The 23,648-nt window shown below is 34.9% G+C and overlaps 2 protein-coding genes across 2 annotated transcripts; one reads left to right on the top strand and one right to left on the bottom strand.

Moving 5' to 3' along the window:
* Positions 1 to 1,738: 1,738 nt before the first annotated feature.
* Positions 1,739 to 8,387, bottom strand: lins1 (lines homolog 1). The gene is made up of 8 exons (XM_056239595.1): positions 8,287 to 8,387; positions 7,443 to 7,742; positions 6,286 to 6,375; positions 6,011 to 6,155; positions 4,539 to 5,117; positions 3,588 to 3,774; positions 2,170 to 2,357; positions 1,739 to 2,049 (listed from the first exon to the last, which is right to left on the bottom strand). Exons 1-8 carry the CDS (start codon positions 8,290 to 8,292, stop codon positions 1,739 to 1,741), a joined length of 1,806 nt encoding a protein of 601 aa, XP_056095570.1. The 5' UTR covers positions 8,293 to 8,387.
* A 908-nt stretch (positions 8,388 to 9,295) lies between these two features.
* On the top strand, positions 9,296 to 18,715 carry asb7 (ankyrin repeat and SOCS box containing 7). Its single transcript, XM_056239553.1, has 5 exons — positions 9,296 to 9,375; positions 10,184 to 10,260; positions 12,123 to 12,376; positions 14,431 to 15,036; positions 18,078 to 18,715. Exons 2-5 carry the CDS (start codon positions 10,214 to 10,216, stop codon positions 18,215 to 18,217), a joined length of 1,047 nt encoding a protein of 348 aa, XP_056095528.1. The 5' UTR covers positions 9,296 to 9,375; positions 10,184 to 10,213; the 3' UTR covers positions 18,218 to 18,715.
* Positions 18,716 to 23,648: the final 4,933 nt, after the last annotated feature.

Here is a 23,648-nt window from a genome sequence, read left to right as displayed (position 1 = left end):
ATATAAAAATTATTATGTGATAATGAATATATTTGATTATTGATTTTTATAAAGGAAGTATATAACCATTCAAAATGATATATGATTATATATGTATTTGAAGAGGCAAGGGATTTTGACCAACCCTTCATCCTGAAAGTGCATAGATCCTATCAAACTTATAAACATGATGAAACAGAATAGAAACAATTAAATTCTACTTCTTAAATGTCTCCTAAATTGGTGAAACTCAATCCATACATTGTGGTTGACATAAATCATATTTATTCGCACTGCAAGTGAACCCTTATGTAATCTTTTCCCCTTTTTAATCTAATTTTGCTGACTTCTAAGCAATAGATACATTTCCACCAGAATTATTTTGCTCTATGATCATTTGTTTTTGTAGCACTATATTATTTATATTTAGTATTTTTCCTGCCTTTCTTCTGGGGTCAAAGTTGATTTTGAAGGAAGTTTTTTTTTTACTCGAGGCTGCATTTGTTAGATTAAAAACGAAGTAAATTACAGTAATATTATGAAATATTATTGCAATTGAATTGTTTTCTATTAGAATATATTGTAAAATGTAATTTATTCCTGTGATGCAAAGCTGAATTTTCAGCATCATTACTCCAGTCTTCAGTGTCACATGATCCTTCAATCATTCTAATATGCTGATTTCAAGAAACATTTCTTATTATTATGAATGTTGAAAACAGTTGTGCTGCTTAATATTTTTGTGGAAACCACGAATTTATGCGCGTTCAAAATATTTTTAGCAACACATTATTTGAGAAATCATTCATGTCTATTGCTCAGTTTATATCAGGTTTGTTTATATTGAGGAGCTAGACCGAAGCTGAAGGTTTTATCCTCTGGGATCCTTAATTTAATTAACGTTCGCTAGTAACATTCAAGTAGAGGAGAGTCTAATCATCTAACAAGCCTAATTATGACATTAATGTGAGCAACAGCTGTTTGATCTACAGTAGTGGTGCCTTTCCCTCTGAAAAGCTGTTGCCGGATGTTGATTCTGGATATTTGCATATAAAATTATGGAAATTTGTGATGTAATTTAAATGCTAAATGATGGTGTTTGGCCTAATCCCACAATCCCATTTAGTGGAATAAACCTGCTGTTAATATGGGTTTACATACACAGTAATCACAGAGTTTATACCTTTTTGAGTGAAAAAAAATAGACAAACACAAATGCTGAATGAGGGACTGGAGCCATACCAGAATATCACAGGACGGACTCTTGGAAAATTTGCTTTTGTTAGGAAACTTATTATGGAGTGATTTAGCAGACTAAATTAAACAAATGAATATAAAATAAAATTGTTTAACATGCCTTGCAAGTTTTTTTTTTTCATTTTAAATGATATTTCACATGGCATTTTGTGTCCTTTTTCATTTTAGGTGAAAGAATAAAAGTAGAATGAACTAAGCACAAATATATAAGATTATTATATTTCATAAAAATTAGTTTACGTTAGCTCAGCTCCGCTAAATAATATTACATATAATATAACAGATACATACATTTTTATTTTTTTGCAACATTCCATGCCGTATTTAATAATTTAATTATATATATTATATATTTAATTTAGTCCCTCTATATCTTATTAATTTTGATGCAAAAATAATCTTTTGGTTCAGCAATGTATTGTTTATTCACTGCAGTAATTGAACAGATAATTCTTTATCAGTCATAATCTATCCCTGTTAGTTAGCTTAAAGTCAAAGCTAACTAACTAATCCTGTTTCTCTGCAGTTCTGCGCTGTTTAACAGTTTTAGAAGTGAGGTAGGGTTGTAGGGAAAGAGACCCCTGTTATGTAGTCTAGTTACGGTGGTCCTCAAGTCCATAAGACACACGAACACTTTATCTAACAGAGATTCGGATGCATATTCAGTCTGAACTTGTTCTACCGCCATTCCAGATGGGCAAAAAGATGCTTCAGCATCTGTCCTACCAGAATCTACATCAGTATTCCCAGAAACCTCATCGGATTCGTCTGAGCTCCCATAATCGACCAGTCGTGGAACTGAGACTTCATTACCTGCTTGAACAACATACAGCGTCTCTGAATTAGCAGAAGGAGCTTGAACGGAAGGATCAGTTCCTCTTCTAGTGGCACCAAGCCTCCCATCACAATCTTCAATATGACGACAAGACCTACACAAGCCTGTCCAGTCCTCACGGAGAAGCTTCAGGTAGTGGACGCAGTATTCCAGGAAACATGTTTCCGAAGAGATGAGGAAGTCAAGTAGCACGGTGTGGTCAAAGGAGAGGGAGCGGAGAAGAAGTATGAAATGACAGTGAGGGTTACAGCCCCAGACGCAAACCCCCGAGTCTGAGGAACTCAAACTGTGAAGAAAAGGGAAAAAAAAAAACATTTACCATTAAATTATTTTTATTTGTTAATAAAAAAAAAAAACATTATAGATATATATATTTTTTTTTTTAATAAAAACATTTTCATTTATATATAAATATATATATAATAGCCAGTGTTTCTTATTTCTTAACAAATAAATAAATAGATGAATAAATAAAACCTTTTAAAATATTTTTTAGAACTGTTATAAAGTTCTTTATTCTATTAAAGCTGTAAAGGTCCGTTCACACCAAGAACGATAACTATATTAGTGTCCACACCAACGCACGATAACTTTCTGTACATCATAAGCACGAACTGTAGTTTTGTCCTCTGCCGCATTAAACGCACAATCTCTTTAAAACAGGATGGATTCTATTATATTTGCGGTTAACATTTTCATTGTTTATCAGCTGGAAAAAAATTTTTCTGAAATTGATTCCAACACTATTGTTCCTCTGTGTCATTATCGTTAGTTGTGCTTGTTTTTGATACCAAGCAACCCCTCAGAACTCTAGCAAAATTCCAAGAAACTTCCTAAACTTAAGGCTGGAACACACTTTGTGACTTTTACCCCCTGTTTCAGAGACAACGCTTAAGTCTAGTCCAGGACTAAAATGCATTTTTAAGTGAACTTAACTGAAAGCAACTTGCACTGACATATCTTAAAATATATCAGTGCCCATATTTTGTCTCAATATGCACACCAGTAATGTTTTTTTTTCTAAGGCACGTTTTAAAAAGCTACTTAAATGCGCTAATTAAACTAAAGCCTAACCCTGGCTTAATCTAAGCCTTGTCTGTGAAACCGGGATCTAAATAGACTTCAAAACACTAGGCATCATATACTTGCTGGCTTTGTAAATGGTTACAGAGAAAAATTAGGCATCATACACTAAACAACTCAGGATCATTCTTTCAAGTCGTTCTGAACACAACAAACTCACACAACAATACTGCTAGGAGACATGTGACAAATAAAAACAATATGTGTTCTAAAATTGACTCAAAATATCAAACCTGTTTGAAATCTTCCAACTGGATTGGTAAATTTTTTTTTTTCTTTTTTGTGAAATACATCAACTCTGACTGCCCAAATATTTGAGTTTGATTTAATTTCAGCAATGCTGTACATTAATACCTCTGGAAATACCCATATCAGTTGGAAGAGATATAGTTCTGGGTACATTATAGCAGGATTTATAAAACAGATTCCAAACCTTTTTTGATATAAATACAAGCCAATCAAAGTCTTGCTTGATTCTATCATGTCATCATCCTGTTCAGCAAATACTACAGACACCCAGGAGCAGCTGTGAGTGTCTGCAGACATCAGAGTCCCGTGACGCTGGAGGAATGACATGAGCTCTATTAAATACTGATGGATGTCAATGTCACTCTGAGATCCTGGAAACACAGGAAAGACATGTATTACGAAGAGATACATTGCCCCCTGCTGTTGTAAATTATTAAATGGCATGTTTTATTTTTAACTAGGACTAGGTGAAGGACTAGAAAGTTACATTTATGCTTCACACATGCAAGCAAACATTCTTACAAATGCGTTGTGAATCAGTGCTTCCAAATAATTCAAAACATGCAATTCATTTGAGACAGAACTACTGTGGTACTTTTATAGTATTTATTAATATTTTTAATGAGATTTTATTTTTTAAAAATATATATATATTTAAATTAGTTTGTATTTTAGTAATTTTGTTGTGTTTTTGACCATTTAAATTTATTTTTTTTATTTATCTTTCATTTATTTTTATTTTAGTAATTTTAATACTTTCACTTTATATTTCAGTTTATTTTCTAAGGCCAAGGTATTAAGTTTTCATCCAATATTTATATTTAATTTCAGCTTTATTTAGAGTAATGAAAACCATTTAAAAAAGTTTTAGTTAAACAACAATAACAACATGGGTGGCACAATCATATGGAACAACGTTCATGATTTATTGCAAAAAAATGTAAGAGTACTATATCTAAACTGGTTTTTCACAATAGCAAATGTTCTGCATTTCTTAAAAATAAGTGTAATTTCTATTCTATATCATTCAGAATACCTTAGCAACCCTATAGCATATAAAACAGTTTTCAAACTATACCAAATCTGTTGTCCAGTTGTTACTATGATGATGTGAAAACTAATAAATGACAGTTACCTTTCCAATGAAGGCGCTGAATGTTTATTTCTAGTGACTTCAGCAAAATCAGGCTCACGGCTCTCAGTATCACATCGTCCTTCTGCGTCCCAGCGAGTCTTACATCACAGTTCCCACCAAAGAAACTGGCCTGAGCTTTCACAGGCACTTCCTTGAGCCAGCCTGCATTCACTTCCAGTAACACTCCATCTGCCATGGTCAACATGTCCTCAGTCAGGCTGTGATCGTCATGTGGCGCAGACTGAGCTTCACCTAAAGCCCAATCGTCCCCGGCTCTCCGTAGAAGACTTTTCTTTAGAAGAAGCAGTGCTCGTTTCTTCACAAAATATTCCACATCTGTTCTCATGACACGAAGGAGCGCTCGCGACTGAACAAATATGACTCTCTGAACAGAAGAACAGACTCCATATCTGAGCCGGGCAGCGCTGAGGACTTCAAGGAGGTCGAAGAACTCACACATGGTTTTAGAAAGATTCATCAGTTCTCTTTTGTGAGGGTCCTGTGTGTCTTGAGTCAGAAGGTTGGTGTGCAAGGAAGTGATGGAGGCATCCAATCCAGAAAGAAGCTTCATCAAAACATCTATGGAGAAGACAAACAAGCAGCTGGAATTAAGAGATCATGTCCTCTGAAATGAGAAGGCAAAAATTGGTTGTTTAATCCAAAGTAAATTCATGCTATACAATAATATTTTTTATGTTTATCTGAACACATTATACATTAAACTAAGTCTACAATTATTTATGCATTTTTTAAAATTATTTTTATATTGCTTCAAAAATAACTACAATCTTTTGTGTAACTTTTATTTGTAACTACTAGCTGTTGTTTGACTGTCATTCTAATAGTAATAACAACAAAGACATTTATTATTATTATTGATAATAATAAAACAACTTCCAACATGAAAAAACAATGGTTTAATAATCAGATAATGATAATTTATTCTCTTATCAGTCTCAAATCGTTATTTTTTTCATACTGGAAATTACTTGTTTATTTTGGATAATAATAATGTTTTATATCTATAATAATACAAATTGTAATATTAATAAGTCACCTCATTTCATGGCAAAAGGTATTGCTTTATTATTATTATTATATATAATAATAATAATAATAATAATGACAATACCTACCAACATGAAATAAATAATGGTATGAGAATAATTCTCCAACAAATCGGTAAACATGCTGACGGCAGAAATTTAACCCAGCTACTAAGCATCATTTCTTGTTTTCAAGTCATTTCAAGATGAATTTTCAATTTAGATTCAGATATAAGTGAAAGTCATGATGTCTGAGTGAGTTATTTACATCGTAATTACTACATATTCAGTCAATTATCCATATTTTTCTAAGAGGTCATGCCTGTCTTGCCACCTCAGATAAAACCTTTTGTAAGGTTCCACTACATTTACATGAGGATACTAAAACAACTATATCTACAACTGTATGTGAACACACTTCAGTACCTGTTTTCCTCTGGCATATTTCTCCTCTCAGCACTCCTTTAATCACAGCAGTCAGTGACCACAGACAGGAGTCCAGTTCACTGCTGGCTGATGGTTTCTGAAACACTTCAGCACACCTGTGTCTCCAGATTGAGCTGCTGCCTCCCTATAATCAACAATTACAGCACTTAGTGAACCCACACTGCTTGAGAGAGAGAAACAGAGAAAGCATTCATAATATATCAAACCCTCATAATACTCAGATGGAGTAGTTGCCAGTCCAAGTTAATACTCACATTGATGGAAATGTCACTGATGACATAGACTGATATACACTTTGCAGATAAATGAGACACCAGCTGGTCTTGACAGTTGAGGAGAGAAACCTGTATAATGGGTCAAAAAACATGTTCAAACTGACAGATATGAAATGAACAGCTATAGGGTCTCTACATTAAACTCTAGGCTTAATGTATAATCACAAGCTTGCCCAAGTCACATTTTGTCTATAAAAAAAATTCCAAAGTGATGCAGTTTGCAACATCTACTACACCACTATTGAACAGAACTGAATCAACATTGAACTGACTCGAGCTGAATGACGACACTATTGTCTTCTTAAGAGATGCTTACAGCTGAATTGAACCAGTTCTATAATTAATGAACTTCACACACTTATGGAACCGAACTAAATCAACATTAAACTGAACTGAGCTGAATAAGAACACTTTTATCTTGCTACAGCTGCTAATTTGAACTTGTCTTATATTTGAAGAAGTTTACATCATTAATTCAGTTATTCTCCTGTTTATTAATGTGAAGCTGCTTCGAAACAACCTGTATTGTACTGTATAAAGTGCTACAGGAATAAAGGTGACATGACTTAAAAGAAAAGAAAAACAATAAGAAAATATATTTTACACAAAATAAATTTAACACATCACCCATTATATTTTTTGCATTGTGCTATTATTTTCAATAAAATTAAGAAGTTTCTATGCACAAATAAAAAAAAAACTGAAATGACTTGTAAATTCACTTTACCATAATGTGTTTGGCCATTTTGTTAATTTTTTATTATTATTTTGTAATTCCCATTATTCTCGGTAGGGATAAAATATATGTTTTAAATATATATTGTTTTAAATCAGATAGATAGATAGATGTTTTAGTTTTTTTTTTGGGGGGGGGGGGGGGGTTACAGTGTACTTATACAAATAAGTACTGAGTAAAATTAATTAACAATATGTACTTAGTGTATAATTAGTGTTAGGGTTTGGTTTAAGGTTAGTCGCTTGTAATTATGCATACTGATATTACTATAGTAAGTACATGTAAGATGTGTAACAGGGACACTGTAAAAAAAAGTATTACCAAAAACTCTATCAAAAAAACAAAACATTTTTATTAATTAAAATAATGTTACTTATTTGTTTAATTTGATTAAACATACCAGTTTTGCCATCAGATTCATTTCTTCAAACAGTCTCCTTTTGACATCTTCATAGAATATTGTGACATCTTGTGGCAGACTGTGTGCTGTCAGCCTGTTAATGATGGCCTCAATTAGAGTGAGACACAAGCACATGAGGTCTCTGTGTGTGACAGACGGAGCAGGAGTGTTTGCTGTTTGATCAACACACGATGAGATTCTGCTGGAGAGCTCTTCACTGCTCAGGCTGGGAGCAGATCCTGTACGTAACAGCCTGAAAATGGCTTGGAAATCCAATCCTGCAGCATCCATGCTGAGACACTGTGAAAAAAAAGGTTCAAACTAATGATAATCAGTTTTTCATGCTCGAACTTGTGTTTAAACAAAACTACTGTAGATATGACCTGTAATTTGTTAATGTTGTTATGCATTAATAAGACTAAAGCCACTGAATTGTACTGTACCAACCCATCTCTTCAACCACATGCTTCTTCTAAAAAAACTCCCCCTTCATGAACATGTTAGACAATTTGATGTCAGCAAACCTGACTGTGAAAAACGATTGACAGAGAGAGAGAGAGCATTTCTGAATGGCTAAGAAGGCCAGAGCACTTAGTTTCTAGGGCTATACAAAGACATTTTATATCTGCAAATCAAAAATTTTGGCTCTGTAAAGTTCTAAAAGACATGCCAAATTTAGTTAGACAAAGTTATATCCTGAATTTAGTCCTGAATGTGTCAGACTTTAAAAAAGCAGCCATTTGTTATTGTGAGTATAATTAAAATTCATTAATAAATGAACTGCTTTAAAGGGGTTAGTTCACCGAAAAATGAAAATACTGTCATTTCACATTCACATACAAACCTTCATCAACTCTCACATCAGTTGTGGTAAACAGAAGCTCAAGCATGTTCGCTTGATGTGCGAGAACCAATGAGGTTCATTCGGTGTATTACTCAGCAAGTTTGAGCTTCTGCAAGAACCAATAAGGGTGATTGAATCTTCAATGATTTTAATATCTATTTGTGAACTTTTTGAAGTGTCAAAGTGTCAGTTGCGTAGCTCTCAGATTTAATAAAAAGATCTTAAATTTTGTGTTCCGAAGATGAACGAAAGTCTTCTGGGTTTGGAACGACATGAGGGCGAGTAATTAATGACAGAATTTACACTTTTGGGAGAACTATCTCTTTAAGCCAAAGACAGAATGACCAAAGTTATGGCCAGCAAAATTACAAAATGAGTTGATTGGCTTGCTAGTTCAATAAGACAGAATGAAATTAAGTCAATGTGCAACACTCTACTTTTGTGTTTAAATGAATTTGCAAGAATTAAAAAAGTATGATTCTTCCCTTAAAGTACTTAAAGACATTGTATATGTGCTATTCCAAAATATCCTAAAATCACAAATGTATTGCTTGCAGTTGCAGCATCTTCTTTGCTTACGTGATTTATGATGAATTTCCAAGTTTCTCAATATCCTGTTTATGTTCCCGAGCAGCCACTTCATCAGTCTCTGCAAGAAATAAATATAATAGACAAGAAGATCATAAATGGACAAATAACCTCATATTTACAGGTCGGTAGAGATTGTTTAGAGATTTTCGTATAAAAAATGGGTTAGAATCCACTGACATACGTGATCTGTAGAAAGATGCTGCGTTAAAGCAGAATTTATAATGTAATGAACAGCTTTTAGGAAAAATCAGTTAAAACCCCAGTTTTTCTTCAACAGTGATTAAAAAAATCCAACATGAACAAACGCCTCCATAAAGCACATGGAATGCTGTTTGCCATTATCCGGCCAAAATTGTCGCAAAACTCTAACCTTTCGGCGTTTTATTTTGCAGCGGTATGATGTATGCATGACGTATTTGACAGCTCGAATCTGATTGGTTGTTGCGGTTTGAAGCCTTGGAGATGGTGTTCATGGCTACCTGACTGTATTTGTACTCTGTATGTATATTATATATTTTTATTTCACTGTCCCCCGAGTTATTATTGTGTTAATTAAGCAGATGTCGTTAATTTTATCCTCTCGCCACAGGTTAAGAGAGTTTGAATAACTTTAAAAGCAGTGTTCTTCTGAGAATGGTCAAAAACCGCTGGCTAAATGCTAACAATGCTAATGCAGTAACAGTGTATGTCAATCACAGAGTTTGTCAGATTCTCCTTCAGTTTAATGATAAGTGTTAGAGTTATCGTATCATTTATTGCAGTGATATTAAAATGTGTTATGTGTGTCTCTAAAAAAGAGCAGCTTTAGTATTTGTTTTAGGCTCATTTTAGCTGCCACAGCTGGTTTAGCACACCAGCTAACAGATTCATTGTTCTCAGTGCAGCAGCTACAAACAGGGTTGTTTACCTTTTATTTACTTTATTTGAGGTGATTAAACAGGTTAAACTGCAGTTGATGGTATACATCACATATGTTATTGAACATTTATGTTGTTAAAGGTAGATGTAGGTGTGCAAATGCTCGCTGCAGCTGTTTTTTCAGAGTCTGAAAGACAATTACATTGTGAACTGATGGGTGGCAGTAAATGTTTGCTTCTAGACAGAGAGCTGATCAATTTAATGACAGATAAGTGTGTAAATGAGACGTAACCAATTAGGTGTGGCTAAATGAGGATTATGTAAATATCTATATGAATCTGCATTAATATATATTAATACATATAAATGAAAAGATATTATATAAATGATGAATGAAATTGAATCATGTTGATGATGATGATATTTCTATATTACTCCGCATCTCTAGAATGGAGTTCTGAAGGGGATATGAATATGGATGCAGAACTCAAAGGCTGTTTTAGATCTACAAGACATTAATGAACGGTAATTTTGTAATTTCTAATTATCTGTAGTAGGCAATGTTTTTAAATATTTACTAATTTGTAATTTCTGTCATCTTGTTTTATATTAACATGTTTATGTTGTCTGAGCTTGTTTATGGGTGGTTTAATGGATTTGCCTTCATGCAACGCAACTATCTCAGTACTTTCCATAAGTGCATAGATGCACTTTCCATGCAAGACTATTTTTAAAAGTGATGTGCAATTGTTTTCTTTTCATACTGTTTTTTTTGCAATCAAAGATAATTAATACTTAGTCAATGTATTTGTTCTATCATATCTATCATGTTGTATTCTTAAAGAAATATATTAAAATCAGCGTCATACATTCCAATGAAACACTGTTTATAGTGTTTATATATTTATGTAGTAATTATCTCGTATGATAAATATGTAATATTTATCTCAAATGTATGGCTCATAAGATTTTAAGTATGCTGACATTCTTGTAACACACATAGTAATTTATAATTGTGTTTTTTATTAAGATTTTACCAGTAAGAGGTCTATACACATTCACTTGTTAATATTAGTGCTGTATCCAGTAGCCTAGTTTTATTTGTGTTTTATATATTTTACACACACACACACACACACACGTGGCCTATATATATTATAGAGCCTGTGACATTCAAAGCATTCGATTTAAATGCAGCATTCAAATTAACAGTAATTCTAAAATCTTATGTAATATTTTATGCATATGTTTTTCTTTTATTAAAGGTGCTCTATGTAACTTTTCTACTAAAATGAATCCTTTTTTTATTGCCTGTGTGTGAAGGGGTTGTAATCACACATTAAAATGATCTACTTGTTGAGTTTTGCTATTACCTCTGAAGGCCAGTATTCCTATTTCTATGTGAAGTCTCCGGGTCGGATTTACCGCGAAATCCAACGGATGTGACGTGCATGCGCGCTCCCGAGCCTCATACAGTCTATTGTAGACGGTCAGGGAGTTACGTCCAGTTAAAGGCGCACGTTTTTCGGCTTATATCTCAGTCAATCTTTGATCAATATTCCCAAGACTCTAATCGTTCGTAGTGCTGGACGGGGCCTTTCGAACGAGCCCACCCCCGAGGTCCAACTCGCCCGGCTCCCCGAGTTATAGCTGTTCGAAATCGGGGGTCCCAGCGAACGGCGATCCGGTAGGGGGCGTCCCCGAGGCCCGCCACTCTAGCGTTCGGGCAAGGGTTCCCCTGGGACCTCCTCCCCCGAATTTGAGCTCTCTGGGTCTTTGCGTTCCAGAGATACGAGCGATTTTCTTCTGAGATCGTGACGTCACTGGCGTCCGCAATTTTGCAGCGCGCCCGATGGTTTTCTGCTAATATCTCCGCGAAAACACCACCAAAAACTATGGAACCTATATGGTTCTTTTCAGCTCGACTAGATGGTCCCAACGAGCTCGGTGCTCGCCGAATCCGTCAAGTATTCGCCGAGATATTTGCGTAATAGACGGTATTGTCTATGAGTTCGAGCACGAGCGCTCTTGTAAAATTTGGTTGCAATCTGAAACATCACCACTAGAGGCCGCTAAAAGTTACGTAGAGCACCTTTAATAATGAAGCAGTGAGTAGTTAGTAAATTAATGAGAAATCGATATTCTAAGCTGATCAAGAATACAAATTGTATTGGTATCGGCAGATACTTAAGGTTGCAGTATTGGTATCTATATTGGACATGGAAAAGTTGTATTAAAAATTTCCTTTGAGACATTTGTAGTTGATTCCTCTAAAAAATGTAAACACTCTGGCTGCATTTTTTTCAGAACATACATAATTGATCATCCTTTGATTTTATAATGAGGAGCTTGTCTATCAGTAATGTCATCCGTGTGTTTGTCTGCAGGGACACAGGAGCGTCTGACGCCCGTACTGCGAGATGTGACAGGATGCTGAACCATCACTGCAGAAGGAACCCAGAGTTACAGGAGGAGCTGCAGATCCAGGCGGCGGTGGCGGCCGGCGATGTCTACACTGTCCGCAAGATGCTGGAGCAGGGCTACTCGCCCAAGATCAGAGACGCCAACGGCTGGACGCTGCTGCACTTCTCTGCGGCGAAGGGCAAGGAGCGATGCGTGCGCGTGTTCCTCGAACACGGAGGTAAAGGTTTGGTTGCTTTAGGACAGTGGGGAGATGGGCAAGTCTGATTTAATGTCACTTTGTGAGAAAATATCTCAAATGACCGGCCTAGATTGACACTTATTATAAACTGTGGTTGGCTTGCTGAAGGTGGCTCTTGAAGGAATACGTTCTCCCCAAAAATTGTCGTTATGTTACTTACCCTAAAGTAATTCGGGCCCTGTATTATTATCCCTATTTTTAAAACACAGGCTTCTGTTTTCCACACACTAAAAGTAGATGGAGATTTAAACTACCAAGCTCCAAAAAAGACAACAAAGCGTAATGAAAATGCATTGTTTAATGTGTATTAATCAGTATATAGTTTGAATATGATTCCTCTCCTTGGGTAAATTTGATTTCACAATGATCAAGTACTTTTTCTCAATGGCACACTCTTGATAACCAGTTCACAACGGTGGCTGAGGTGATATTTTACACTCTTGCATTAAAATTGTTTCCTATCTTGTCATCTCTTAATCCCTTAAAATACTAAACTGGTATTACGTTGCTAAAATAGACAATACTGTTCTGATGTTCATGTTTAAGTGTGCTAATGCATGCTAGACGTTAGGGGGCGCTATAAAACAGCTATTTTTATCAAAAGATCTGCAGATAGAATGATCCACAATTAAGTGTTTAACTGTACAGTTGCACCGTCCTCTTTTCCTTATTGAGATTCAGAATAAGTTTAATGCTTTAATTCGCCCTTACACAAATTAAGGCCTTCAATCAGAGCAGAAATGAATTCATGGCATTTAAAGTCATGGCATTAAAATGTCACATGCATTGCAAAACAATGAATATCGTCCCTAAGTATTTCTTTATGAAATATTTATTTTCTCAGTATTTCTTATGAAAACTTCCATTTGAATTAAGTTGATTTTTCTGAGCTCACTGGCAGATATTTGTTCTTCTTTTAATCATAAACTCACTTAATTTTGATCAATTCCACAAAAAACATATTTTTTTGCTTCATATTTAACGTCATTTCGCATCTCAAGTAAATGCGTCTTGATTTAAGAATCTAAGACATTAGCACTGGAAAACAAGACAAAAACATTGAGGAAGAACAGCACTTTTTTGCAGTTTGATCAGAATTTACTATAAAAGTTATTCTATATTCTAGTGGTTGGGAGCAGAGGCATTCAAGCGACTTATTTTGTAAAAATGAATTAAAAAGTAACAGATATCTGTTGGAAGTGTTGCTATTACAACTCATTGTGTTTCTTTAGTTGGTCTTAAAACGTATTAAATCTACCATTAAACCTGTAGAAACCCTGAATCAGATTGATTGATTTTTTTGTCAGGAAATGTAATTGAATTTCCTGTAGTTAATATAAATGTTTCTAGTTAAGTTTAGTTTAACATATTTTACATATTTACTCATAACTACTGGAAAATGATAGATAAATCGTTGAAATGATTTGGTCAAAAGCTGTAAGAGCACAGAAGTATGAACTTTTAGCTAGCTAAATGTCATACAAATAATTATGACCAACAATTTAAGGGACTGTAACTGTAGTCATTTATTAACATTTAAGAGTTAAAAATAAATAAAAAGGATTCCTTTTAGTCTTTGTATACAAATATTGTACATGATAGAATGACATGAATGTAATGTTCTAAACATTACTATTTTATATATCTTAAGTCCACTTCCATTCATGTTTTTGGAATCCAGCCTACATAATATAGTAAAGAAATAGCCTAATTATTTTTATATTATGTTGTTAATTTTTTAATCATGTTGAAAGCAAGTATAGCCTATCATAATGCAATTGTAACTTTTATTTATTTTTTTCAATTTCACATGGCATTTTAAGATTTAAGTACATTTTGAAATGTCCAATGTTAGAGAGCTTACGTTACACATTACTGCAAAGAAAGATAGATGTATATAAATGCAGATTGACTTGTGTAATAATAGTAGGGCTAATGCATATATATCATCTTTTTTTTTTTTTGTCAGTTAAATTAGTTTGATTTTGTCATGTGTTTATTCTTCAAGCTGTTTTTTTCTTTGTGATCTCCAGCGGACCCCACAGTGAAGGATTTTATCGGAGGCTTCACAGCTCTGCATTATGCTGCCATGCACGGCCGTGCCCGCATCGCCCGCCTCATGCTGGAGTCCGAGTATCGCAGCGACATCATCAATGCCAAGAGCAATGACGGCTGGACTCCTTTGCACGTGGCGGCCCACTACGGCCGCGACTCCTTCGTGCGTCTCCTCTTAGAGTTCAAAGCCGAGGTGGACCCGCTCAGCGACAAAGGCACGACGCCGCTCCAGCTGGCCATTATCCGCGAGCGCTCCAGCTGTGTGCGCATTCTGCTCGACCACAATGCCAACATAGACATTCAGAACGGCTTCTTGTTGCGTTACGCCGTCATCAAGGGCAACCACTCGTACTGTCGCATGTTCCTGCAGCGGGGAGCGGACACTAACCTGGGCCGGCTGGAGGACGGACAGACGCCGCTGCACCTGTCGGCCCTCAGAGACGATGTGCTGTGCGCTCAGATGCTGTACACGTACGGGGCCGATACCAACACACGCAACTACGAGGGCCAGACCCCCGTGGCTGTTTCCGTCAGCATGTCTGGCATCAGTCGGCCCTGTCTGGACTTCCTGCAGGAGGTCACAAGTAGGTTCTTCTTCCTCTAAATCTTTATATGTGGACTGTCAGCATTGTTCCTCATTTTTTAGTAGATGGTAATAGTAAAAAAGTTTGGCACACTGATTAGGGAGGGTCTCAGTATTCTAGGTGACAGTACTCTTTTGAGGTCTCTCAAATCCTCTAGCGCCACCAACAGTCCAAATTTTCAAGTACGTTTTAGCTAGTAACTTTTGAACTAATTGAATTATTTAACAAATACAATTTTCTTCAGATTTTCCTTTCATCTTTATTTTAGTGGGTGACTATATTTTTGCACATTGATCTCTAATATTATGGTAGAATTGAATTAATTAATATTTAATCAGCAAGGACATTTATAATGTTACAAAGTTAAAAATGTTTTTAATTTTTATTTAAAATAAATACTGTTCTTTTGAACTTTCTATTAATCAAAGAATCCTAATAAAATGTTTTACTGTGTTTTTGATCAAATAAATGCAAGCTTGGTGATCATAAAAGACTTCTTTCAAAAATATTTAACAAGTTAAACATTTAACATTTACACAAGTAATGCAGCTTATTAATCATTTTATTGGCGGCTTTAATAATCATTTTATTAATCGTTTAAAAATAGTTCAACTAAATTGTAAGTTGTTTAACTATTTTTAAACGATTAACTAAAATGATTATTAAAGCTGTCAATAAACAATATTTGTTTCAAATAAAAATGCAAGTTTGCAAAAGAATGAAAAATAAACTGCAACTCTAAAGTGCACTACAATTAGTACTGACTGAGCATTACTTGTGGAAATAATAAATGTTTAACTTGTTAAATATTTAACTATTATAGTTAAGAAAAAAACAATTAAACAAATAACATTTTCAAATATGTACTTTTTTTTTTCATTTTTAAATGAAAGCTTCTTTGAAGCCAAACGTGAAAATCTAAAACTTCAAAGATTAAGTTGCATAACATGATATACATTGTCTAAATTTCACAATATAGTTGGTTTACTTTTTGTTCCTTTACAAAGTTGGGTTTTTTTTTTTGGCAGTTTACCTTTTGAAGAAGACACCTTTTAGCAAGATTTTTTCTTGAAAGGAAAAGTTTGGTTCAGCTCAACTAAACTTCAAGGTTATAACTTTTGAAGTCGATGTGAAGCTATTAAACCTTATTAATTACAAAAATTTCATCAGATTCAGTTCCCTCCATAAATCAGTGTCTCTTGTGTGTTTGCTGCAGTTTAAATTGCAATCCAAATATGATTTAGTGATGCACACAGAAATATATTAAATATTGATGTGTATCATATATGAAGTAATTGCTGATACACAGCCCTAATTGCAGTGCACATTATAGTTGGTATACTTTGCTCTTTCGAGTGTGTATATATACACACACACATATATGTATGCATGTGTGTGTATTTCTTTTTCTTATATTTAATTGCAAGTTTTGATTATTGTTTTTTTTAACGACAGTAACTAATGAGCTTGCCTTAGCAAATTACACCTTCGAAGCTTTAATTTTTCTGTTACACATTGACACTCATTACAGATATAAGTTTGAAGAGAGCTCCAATCAAGTCAAGCGTGAAGCATTAAACCTCAAAGGTTAACAAAAAGAGCATCATCAAAAGAGGTCATATTCACTCTTTCCTCTAGAAATATGTCAAATCTCACGAAGAGCAGCAGCTGATCTGTAAGTTGAGCAATGGCCTAACCTCCCGAACGTACACCATTATGATCTCTATCCCCCACACAGAACAATCGGTCATCTGAGAAAAGCGAGCCGTGTTACCTGAAGCACTAATGATCAAGTACGCAACAATGGCCACATTCCTGTGCACCGCTTCAACTTTGATATCGCCATATCAAAGCCACCTGTCTGTCGCAGACATTTACTCGCTGTCAACTCATTCAGCCTGATCCGATTTCACCTTGATTATTTATTAAAAAGGCACTTCAGCGGCTGTATTTACATCGACGGCTCAGACTTTGAGAGCATGACTTCATGTCTTGAAGGGAGTGACCGGTTCGCCTCTGTGAGAATACGCACTGATTTCATTTCGCTTTCTCTGCCGTCACCTATAGTTGCAAGCTTTTGGTAAGGCATTGAGACTGACAGAAGACAGGGGCTGCAGATGGCCGTCTCCAGCTCTTTGTAGTGGTTTTTCCAGCTGGCTTCATTTGTGGAAGCTCAGCCTGTGCCATATTGTGTTGGGATGGAAAAACTGGCCCATTAAAACTGATAAACTCTGTGCACCGGGTTCCTGGAACTCATTGCAGAACTTTCCTGATATCTTTTAAGATGACAAATGCAAAAAAACAAAAAACGTTTATTTTTATTTTGTTTCCTCCCCCGATGGCTACTTGTAATATTGGTGGTTTTCTGTGCCAATTTGTTTTAATTGAATGTCTGGTTTTTACTGCTGTATCTATGAAACATCAAACTTTGTTCTGCTTCACCCTGAATATACAGCATATACTTTGATTTTAATGGCAGATAAACACACAAGGGTCAGACTGTCCTCTTTACATTATAAATTGACTTTAAAATATTATTATAATTTTAACTTGACAGAGTTTGCTTGCATTTGGTGCATTTTGGAGAGTGTTTTAATGTTGTCACAATTTTCTTTTTGTATGATCTGTGTGAGGTTGCCATTCACATTTTGTTTATCTCGTGCTTAATATTCTGTTATAAATTTGTTGTGTTTTTGTAATTTTTAAACGTTTTTATTTCTATGTGTCTATATAGTTTTTATTAATTTCTATTTCAGTTTTAGTTATTTTAGTACATCAATGAAAATGAGAAATGCTCCCTTGGCAACTATCTGAAATAAAAAGAGTATTAAAATAAATAAATAAAAATGTATTTCAAGCAACATTTTTTTATGGTTTTAGTTTGTTAACTATAGTTACCCTGCTGTAGCCACCAATCTTTGGTATTTTTGTACGTTTTTCTCTATTATCAGTTTAAATTAGTTAATGTGCAGGAATGCAATCATTCAGTTTTTATTACATGTCAACATAGATTGAATTTAACCTGACAATTGTTGTTTCAGGGCAACCCAGGACTTTGCAGGATCTGTGCAGGATAAAGATCCGGCAGTGCATCGGCTTGCAGAGCCTAAAGTTTCTGGAAGATCTGCCCATTGCCAAGGTCATGAAGGACTACCTTAAACACAAGTTCGACAATGTTTGACGGAAGCCAACAAACTCATTTCTGTAGGTTCCCTTAAGACTCTATGCAAACTCTCTTTTTTCATTTCTACTCAAAACCTCTGGGAGCAGGTGCAGCGTTTTGTACAAGCGGAGTGAAAAAGCTTATTTACAGAGAAACGACTGTGGATCGGGGAGCACTGTAATGGCCACGTTTGATTCGTTCGTAGAAGGTGTCCTTTCATGCATGCCTGGAGAAATTCCTGACCCATGAGAGAAGAAAAACGCGATGTTTGATTTGTACCAATATCTTTTTTTGTTTCAACAAGGCCTTTGTCAGTATTTGACGTTTTCTATCGTCTAAATTCTCAGACAAGGAAAATATAAAAACCCTTTTAAACTATCAAGACAAATTGGCAAATATTCAGGCCACTCTCACAATTTTGTATGCATGTGCTATTGTCCTTTTTTGCTCGGGAGAAATTCTTTGGTCTATTAAGTTATTAACCCTCTGTTGAGAATCCAATTCATACCTAAAAAACCCACAAGCTCTCAGTTTTTCTCTGCAAACATTTTTTTTTTTTTTTAAAGAATGCCTCATTTAATCTGATTACAGTATCAGAGGCTCTTGACTTAAGTTTCCATTCAAAGTTCTAGTCTCGAGAGGTCTACAGGTGAACGTATGTGCACGCATAAATCATTAACAAACTTTATGTAAATAATTGTGTCATATATGTACAGCAGATATTTTTAGACTATTTAAGCCACAAGCTTGTGTTATCAAAGTGTTTTGTTGAGTTGTGTGTTTTTCATGTGACCTGTCAAGGGCTTTCATGTGGGAATGTCCGAATCCCCAAAGATTTGGAAAATAAGATTCGATTACAGCTACAAGTGATGCTTAATATTAATTGGCCATAATTTCTTTAAGATTGATTTTTTTGTTATGCACATGAAAAATCTCTTAAATCTTTGCAATCAGTAACTTAATTTATTTTACTTTTTCATTTAGTTTATTCAAGATTTGAAATGCACTTAAGTTTGTTTTTTCTTCAGAATATAAACAGTTGTCAAACCCACTTGTAAGGTCTGCATAGCATTAAGTTAGTTCAGTTCATTTGACACATCTTCAAGCAAGCATTCAGTTTGTTTCACACATGTGTCATTCAGATGGCAACTTGATTTTTTTAATCTTCCCTCCTAAAATCTCAATCAATGTAAGAGTTTTGTGGGAGATATTTGTGTGATGACTTTAAATGTCAGGACTCTGAACGGACTCCTTCACTTTCACTCGAGTCTATTTTATCTAAACCTTTTTCTAACACTAGCTGCCTTTACTTGCAATCTGTGACGCAGTACAGCTACAGCATTTCACCACATCATGAACTCAATTCAAGAGCATTAAAGTGACCTGCCACAAAATTGAAATGATCTCTTTTTTTTTGTCGCATTTAGGTTCAGTTTAGTGTGTTTTGGGCGTTTGTTGGGACGAAACCATCTCTGGATGACTGACTGCTTGCTACCATAATGTATTGAACTTCAGAACAATGTTTGGAGGACTGATTTAAGAGCGAAGGAATGTTATATGGGAATTGTCTTTACTAAGCGAAAGTCTTCCACAACTTCTACTACTGAATGTATATAATCTGCTGTTTGCAAGTTTCACATGTACATTTGTGTGAATAAATGGATCTCATAATGTCCCCATTTGTTATTTTTCAAAGTCTTATTGCTGTACTTTGAAGCAGTAATTGTGCCGTGTTCATCGATTTGCATCCATTTTTCTAGAGTTTGATGACTTTCTAATAAAATGTCTGCTAAATATGCTGATTACTGAATTCATTGTTCATTTTGTAACTGTATATTGCCTTCTAGGTTTTGCTTTCTTTCCATCTTTCCTTTTAACTGCAGTACAATCCACTCTAAAAACGCTGTTTAATAATCACCAGTTGCTTTAAGTTTATTTTAAAGGAATATGCCAGGTAAGATACAACATCGAATCAAAATTGACCCTACTTTAAACTTGTTCCACCTCTAAAATGACTTTCTTTTTCAGTTTGCATCACAAATCCTTTTTACTACTTCAACCTCTTCAACGATCTGCCTTCATTCCGGTATGTAATGCCACTTTCCATGATCCAAAAAAGTCCTGTTCTCCATTTTTGTTTTTGTATATCCAGTTTCATTTCATTAAATCAAAATGTCAGATTACAGAAGTGAAATAACCTTAAAAATAGCATTTCATTTAAACTTTATCAACAGCATTTTGCAGAATACTGCTACTTCGCTCAACCTCTCAAGACTAATTTATATTAAATTAAAATTGCTTTTAAACCCTCCAGAATTACTTTTTAATTCATTAATTTACTTATTTTTGCTTTTACAATCTGCGAAACAAGTCAGTTTTTTTCTGTGCACTCTCAGAAATAAAGGTACAAAATCTGTCACTGGGACGATACCCTTTCAAAAGGTTCTTATGTACCATTTAGGTACTATGTACACAATTGGTACCAATATGTACCTTTGAGATACTAATATGCACTCTTTAGGTATGTACCATTTGAATAAGGGTACCATGCACCCCAGTGACAGCTTTTGTACCTTTTTTTCTGAGAGTGTAATCAACAGTTATTATTTTATTATGATCGTTTTGATGATGCGGTAAAACTACATGTTTTAAATCCCGAGTGTTATAAAATTGTATTAAATTGTGTTTTCCAGGCCTGAAAACATCCTGGAAATGAATAACATTCTTACAAAGTCACGAAAAGTTGATGCTCAGCTTCAGATAAACTGCTCTATACCTAATCCAGAAATCACAAAGTAAAATTCATTAATGGGAAAAGGTCTGGGAACCCTGTTTGATGCATCGATTCACACTTTCCCGTGGTCTCATATCTCATCGTTATGCCATTACAACCAAAGCTCTGGCAAAGCTTGAGAGAAAAGCTCACCCAGTGCCACGTTATCTCTAGTAACGCTACAGGTTTCTGCGTACGGGGCACCTTAAATGACGACGCTTGGCACCGTCTCACAACTTATTCCAGAGATCTGAATGTATTGTTTACTTGAGAATGGCTGATGTTTTGTTGAAAAGCGATCTCTCTCGCTCTCTTCGCTTTCCCAGGAACGGCGTTCTTAAATAAAAAGGTTTCTGCTTTCCTGCTTCTCTTGAACCCATGCGAGCGGGGCCCGTGCCAAAACTCTGCAGTGACCTAAGAACACCGGTGAGTGATATATTTGCGCATTCCTACGACAAAAACACGGGCCGCTATCATTTATCGAATCACAGGTAACATTACACAATAAAACAATGGCATCTCTCTGTAGCCCGTGTTTCCTTGCAGACAAGCAGAACAATGCGTCTATTGTTTGGTGGTCCTGCCGGATGGATGGTGTCCTCAGCGGCGCTAGAAACAGGTCTTCCTTGAGCCCGGGCCGCTGGCTTCGGGAAACTCCCTGTCTGTGGGCATATATCTGTGAGGAAGAGGAAAGATCCATTTGAATGTGTGGGCTGACGGCCACAGAAGGAAATGTGCAAAGCAAATGCAACAGTGCTTTGTGTGTTGAATTGTGGTTATCGCTAAACACTTAGTGTGTAGGAAGCGGCGATTACTTAATGAGTAAAGTCATTAATCTTTTTGTTATGGGTGTTCTCATCTCTAATTCTAGTGAAATTTCTGCTAGTGCTGGATTTCTTCGGGAACACTTTACAATAAGGTCCCATTATTTATGTTAATGCATTAACAACGAGCAATGCATTTGTTAGAGTATTTGGTAACACTTTACAATAAGGTTCATTAGTTAAGTTAACATGAAGAATAAACAATAATTTTACAGCATTAATTAGTCTTAATATTAACTTCAACATTTACTAATACGTCATTAAAATCAAAGGTTGTATCTGTTAACATTAGTTAATGCACTGTGAACTAACATGAACAAACAATGAACAGCTGGATTTGTATTAACTAACATTAATAAATACTGTAACAAATTTATTACTCATTGTTAGTTCATGTTAGTGAGTTTACATGAACTAACTAACTTATTAGTTAGTTCTATAACTAACTTCATTAACTAATGAACCTTATTGTAAAGTGTTTTACCGAGTATTTATAACTAACTAATTAATGTTCGTTAACAAAAACACAACTGTTCATTGTTAGCTCAGGTCCATTTAATAACTTTGACTTTAATATTTCATTAGTAAATGTTGAAATTAAAATTCACTAAGATTAAGAAACGCTTTTTTATTGTCATTTCATGTTGACAAATGTATAATGTTAACAAATGGAACCTTATTGTAAAGTTTTTTTTTCCATTTTTTCTTTAGAAGTGCACTGAGGCAAGCGTCACTATTATGCTGCTCACGCTTGGGGTTAGTGATCTGAACAAAACCTTCACCCGCATGAAACTTGTGTGTGTAACTCATCCTAGCAACATGGTGTCAAAGTTTGCATGTGGAAGCACCACTTGCAAAAAATGTAAAGATCCTATTCTTTTTTTTTTCTGTACAATCAGCCTCTCACGCTGTCCAAAGAATTATCATAATGCACAGCAGAAATACTTAAATGTGAACAGTTTTGACTATTTGTCTCAACTGTTATCTTCATATTCAGCATGATAAAAAAATTTTCCATGTTCCATTTCCTTCTGACTTCCATCTCTTCTCTTCCACCCAGAGAGACGGGTGATGTATTGTTTTGTTTAATGTTTTTGAAAGTAGTCTCTTAATCTCACCAAGGCTGCATTATTTGATAAAAAAAATAGCAATACTGTGAAATACTACTACAATTAAAAGTAAGTGGTTTCTGGTATATATTTTAAAATGTAATTTATTCCTGTGATCAAAGCTGATATTTCAGCATCATTACTCCAGTCTTCAGTGTCACATGATCCTTCAGAAATCATTCTAATATGCTGATTTGCTGCTCAAGAAACATTTCTTATTATTAATGTTAAACACAGTTGTGCTGCTTAATATTTTTGTGGAAACAGTGATTTATTTTCAGGATTCTTTGATGAATAGAAAATTCAAAAGAACAACATTTATTATAAATAATACAATTATTAAATGTCTTTACTGTCTTTTTTTATTCATTTAATGGAATAAAAGGAATATATATTACAACAGAAGTAATAATATTTCACAGTATTGCTGTTTTTAACTGTATCAGATAAATGCAGCCTTGGTGAGATTAAGACTACTTTCAAAAACATTCAAAACATGAATGTTTCCATACTTTTGACAGGTACTGTATATATATGAATTTGATGATGATGATGAATTTATCTTTTTTGATCTCTTTCTCTCACTCTGTGTTGCTGTCACACTCAGGTTTTTTTTTATCAGCTCGGCTCTCACGGGCTGTCCGGCATTGGTATGTGCCGCACGCCACGGGGTCACGCTTCCGTCACAGCCCGTGGAAGCACAAAAGCAATTTTTTTTTTAATGCTCGTATTCCTCCACTCGC

This window comes from Rhinichthys klamathensis, unplaced genomic scaffold, assembly GCF_029890125.1.
Source record: "Rhinichthys klamathensis goyatoka isolate OS25496 unplaced genomic scaffold, OSU_Roscu_1.1 h1tg000567l_1, whole genome shotgun sequence".
In the NCBI taxonomy this organism is placed as follows: domain Eukaryota; kingdom Metazoa; phylum Chordata; class Actinopteri; order Cypriniformes; family Leuciscidae; genus Rhinichthys; species Rhinichthys klamathensis.
Note: the sequence above shows the minus strand (reverse complement) of the source record. Positions and strands in the feature narration are given on the sequence as shown.

Excerpts from the sequence above, each read along its gene's own strand:
- asb7 (XM_056239553.1), top strand. The coding sequence starts at position 10,214 with ATGCAGAACTCAAAGGCTGTTTTAGATCTACAAGACATTAATGAACG. Across the intron at positions 10,261-12,122 it reads CTACAAGACATTAATGAACG|GGACACAGGAGCGTCTGACG; the intron begins GTAATTTTGTAA and ends GTTTGTCTGCAG. Across the intron at positions 12,377-14,430 it reads CGTGTTCCTCGAACACGGAG|CGGACCCCACAGTGAAGGAT; the intron begins GTAAAGGTTTGG and ends TGTGATCTCCAG.
- lins1 (XM_056239595.1), bottom strand. Across the intron at positions 3,775-4,538 it reads TCAGCGCCTTCATTGGAAAG|GATCTCAGAGTGACATTGAC; the intron begins GTAACTGTCATT and ends CTGTGTTTCCAG. Across the intron at positions 2,358-3,587 it reads TTGTATTTATATCAAAAAAG|TTTGAGTTCCTCAGACTCGG; the intron begins GTTTGGAATCTG and ends TTTTCTTCACAG.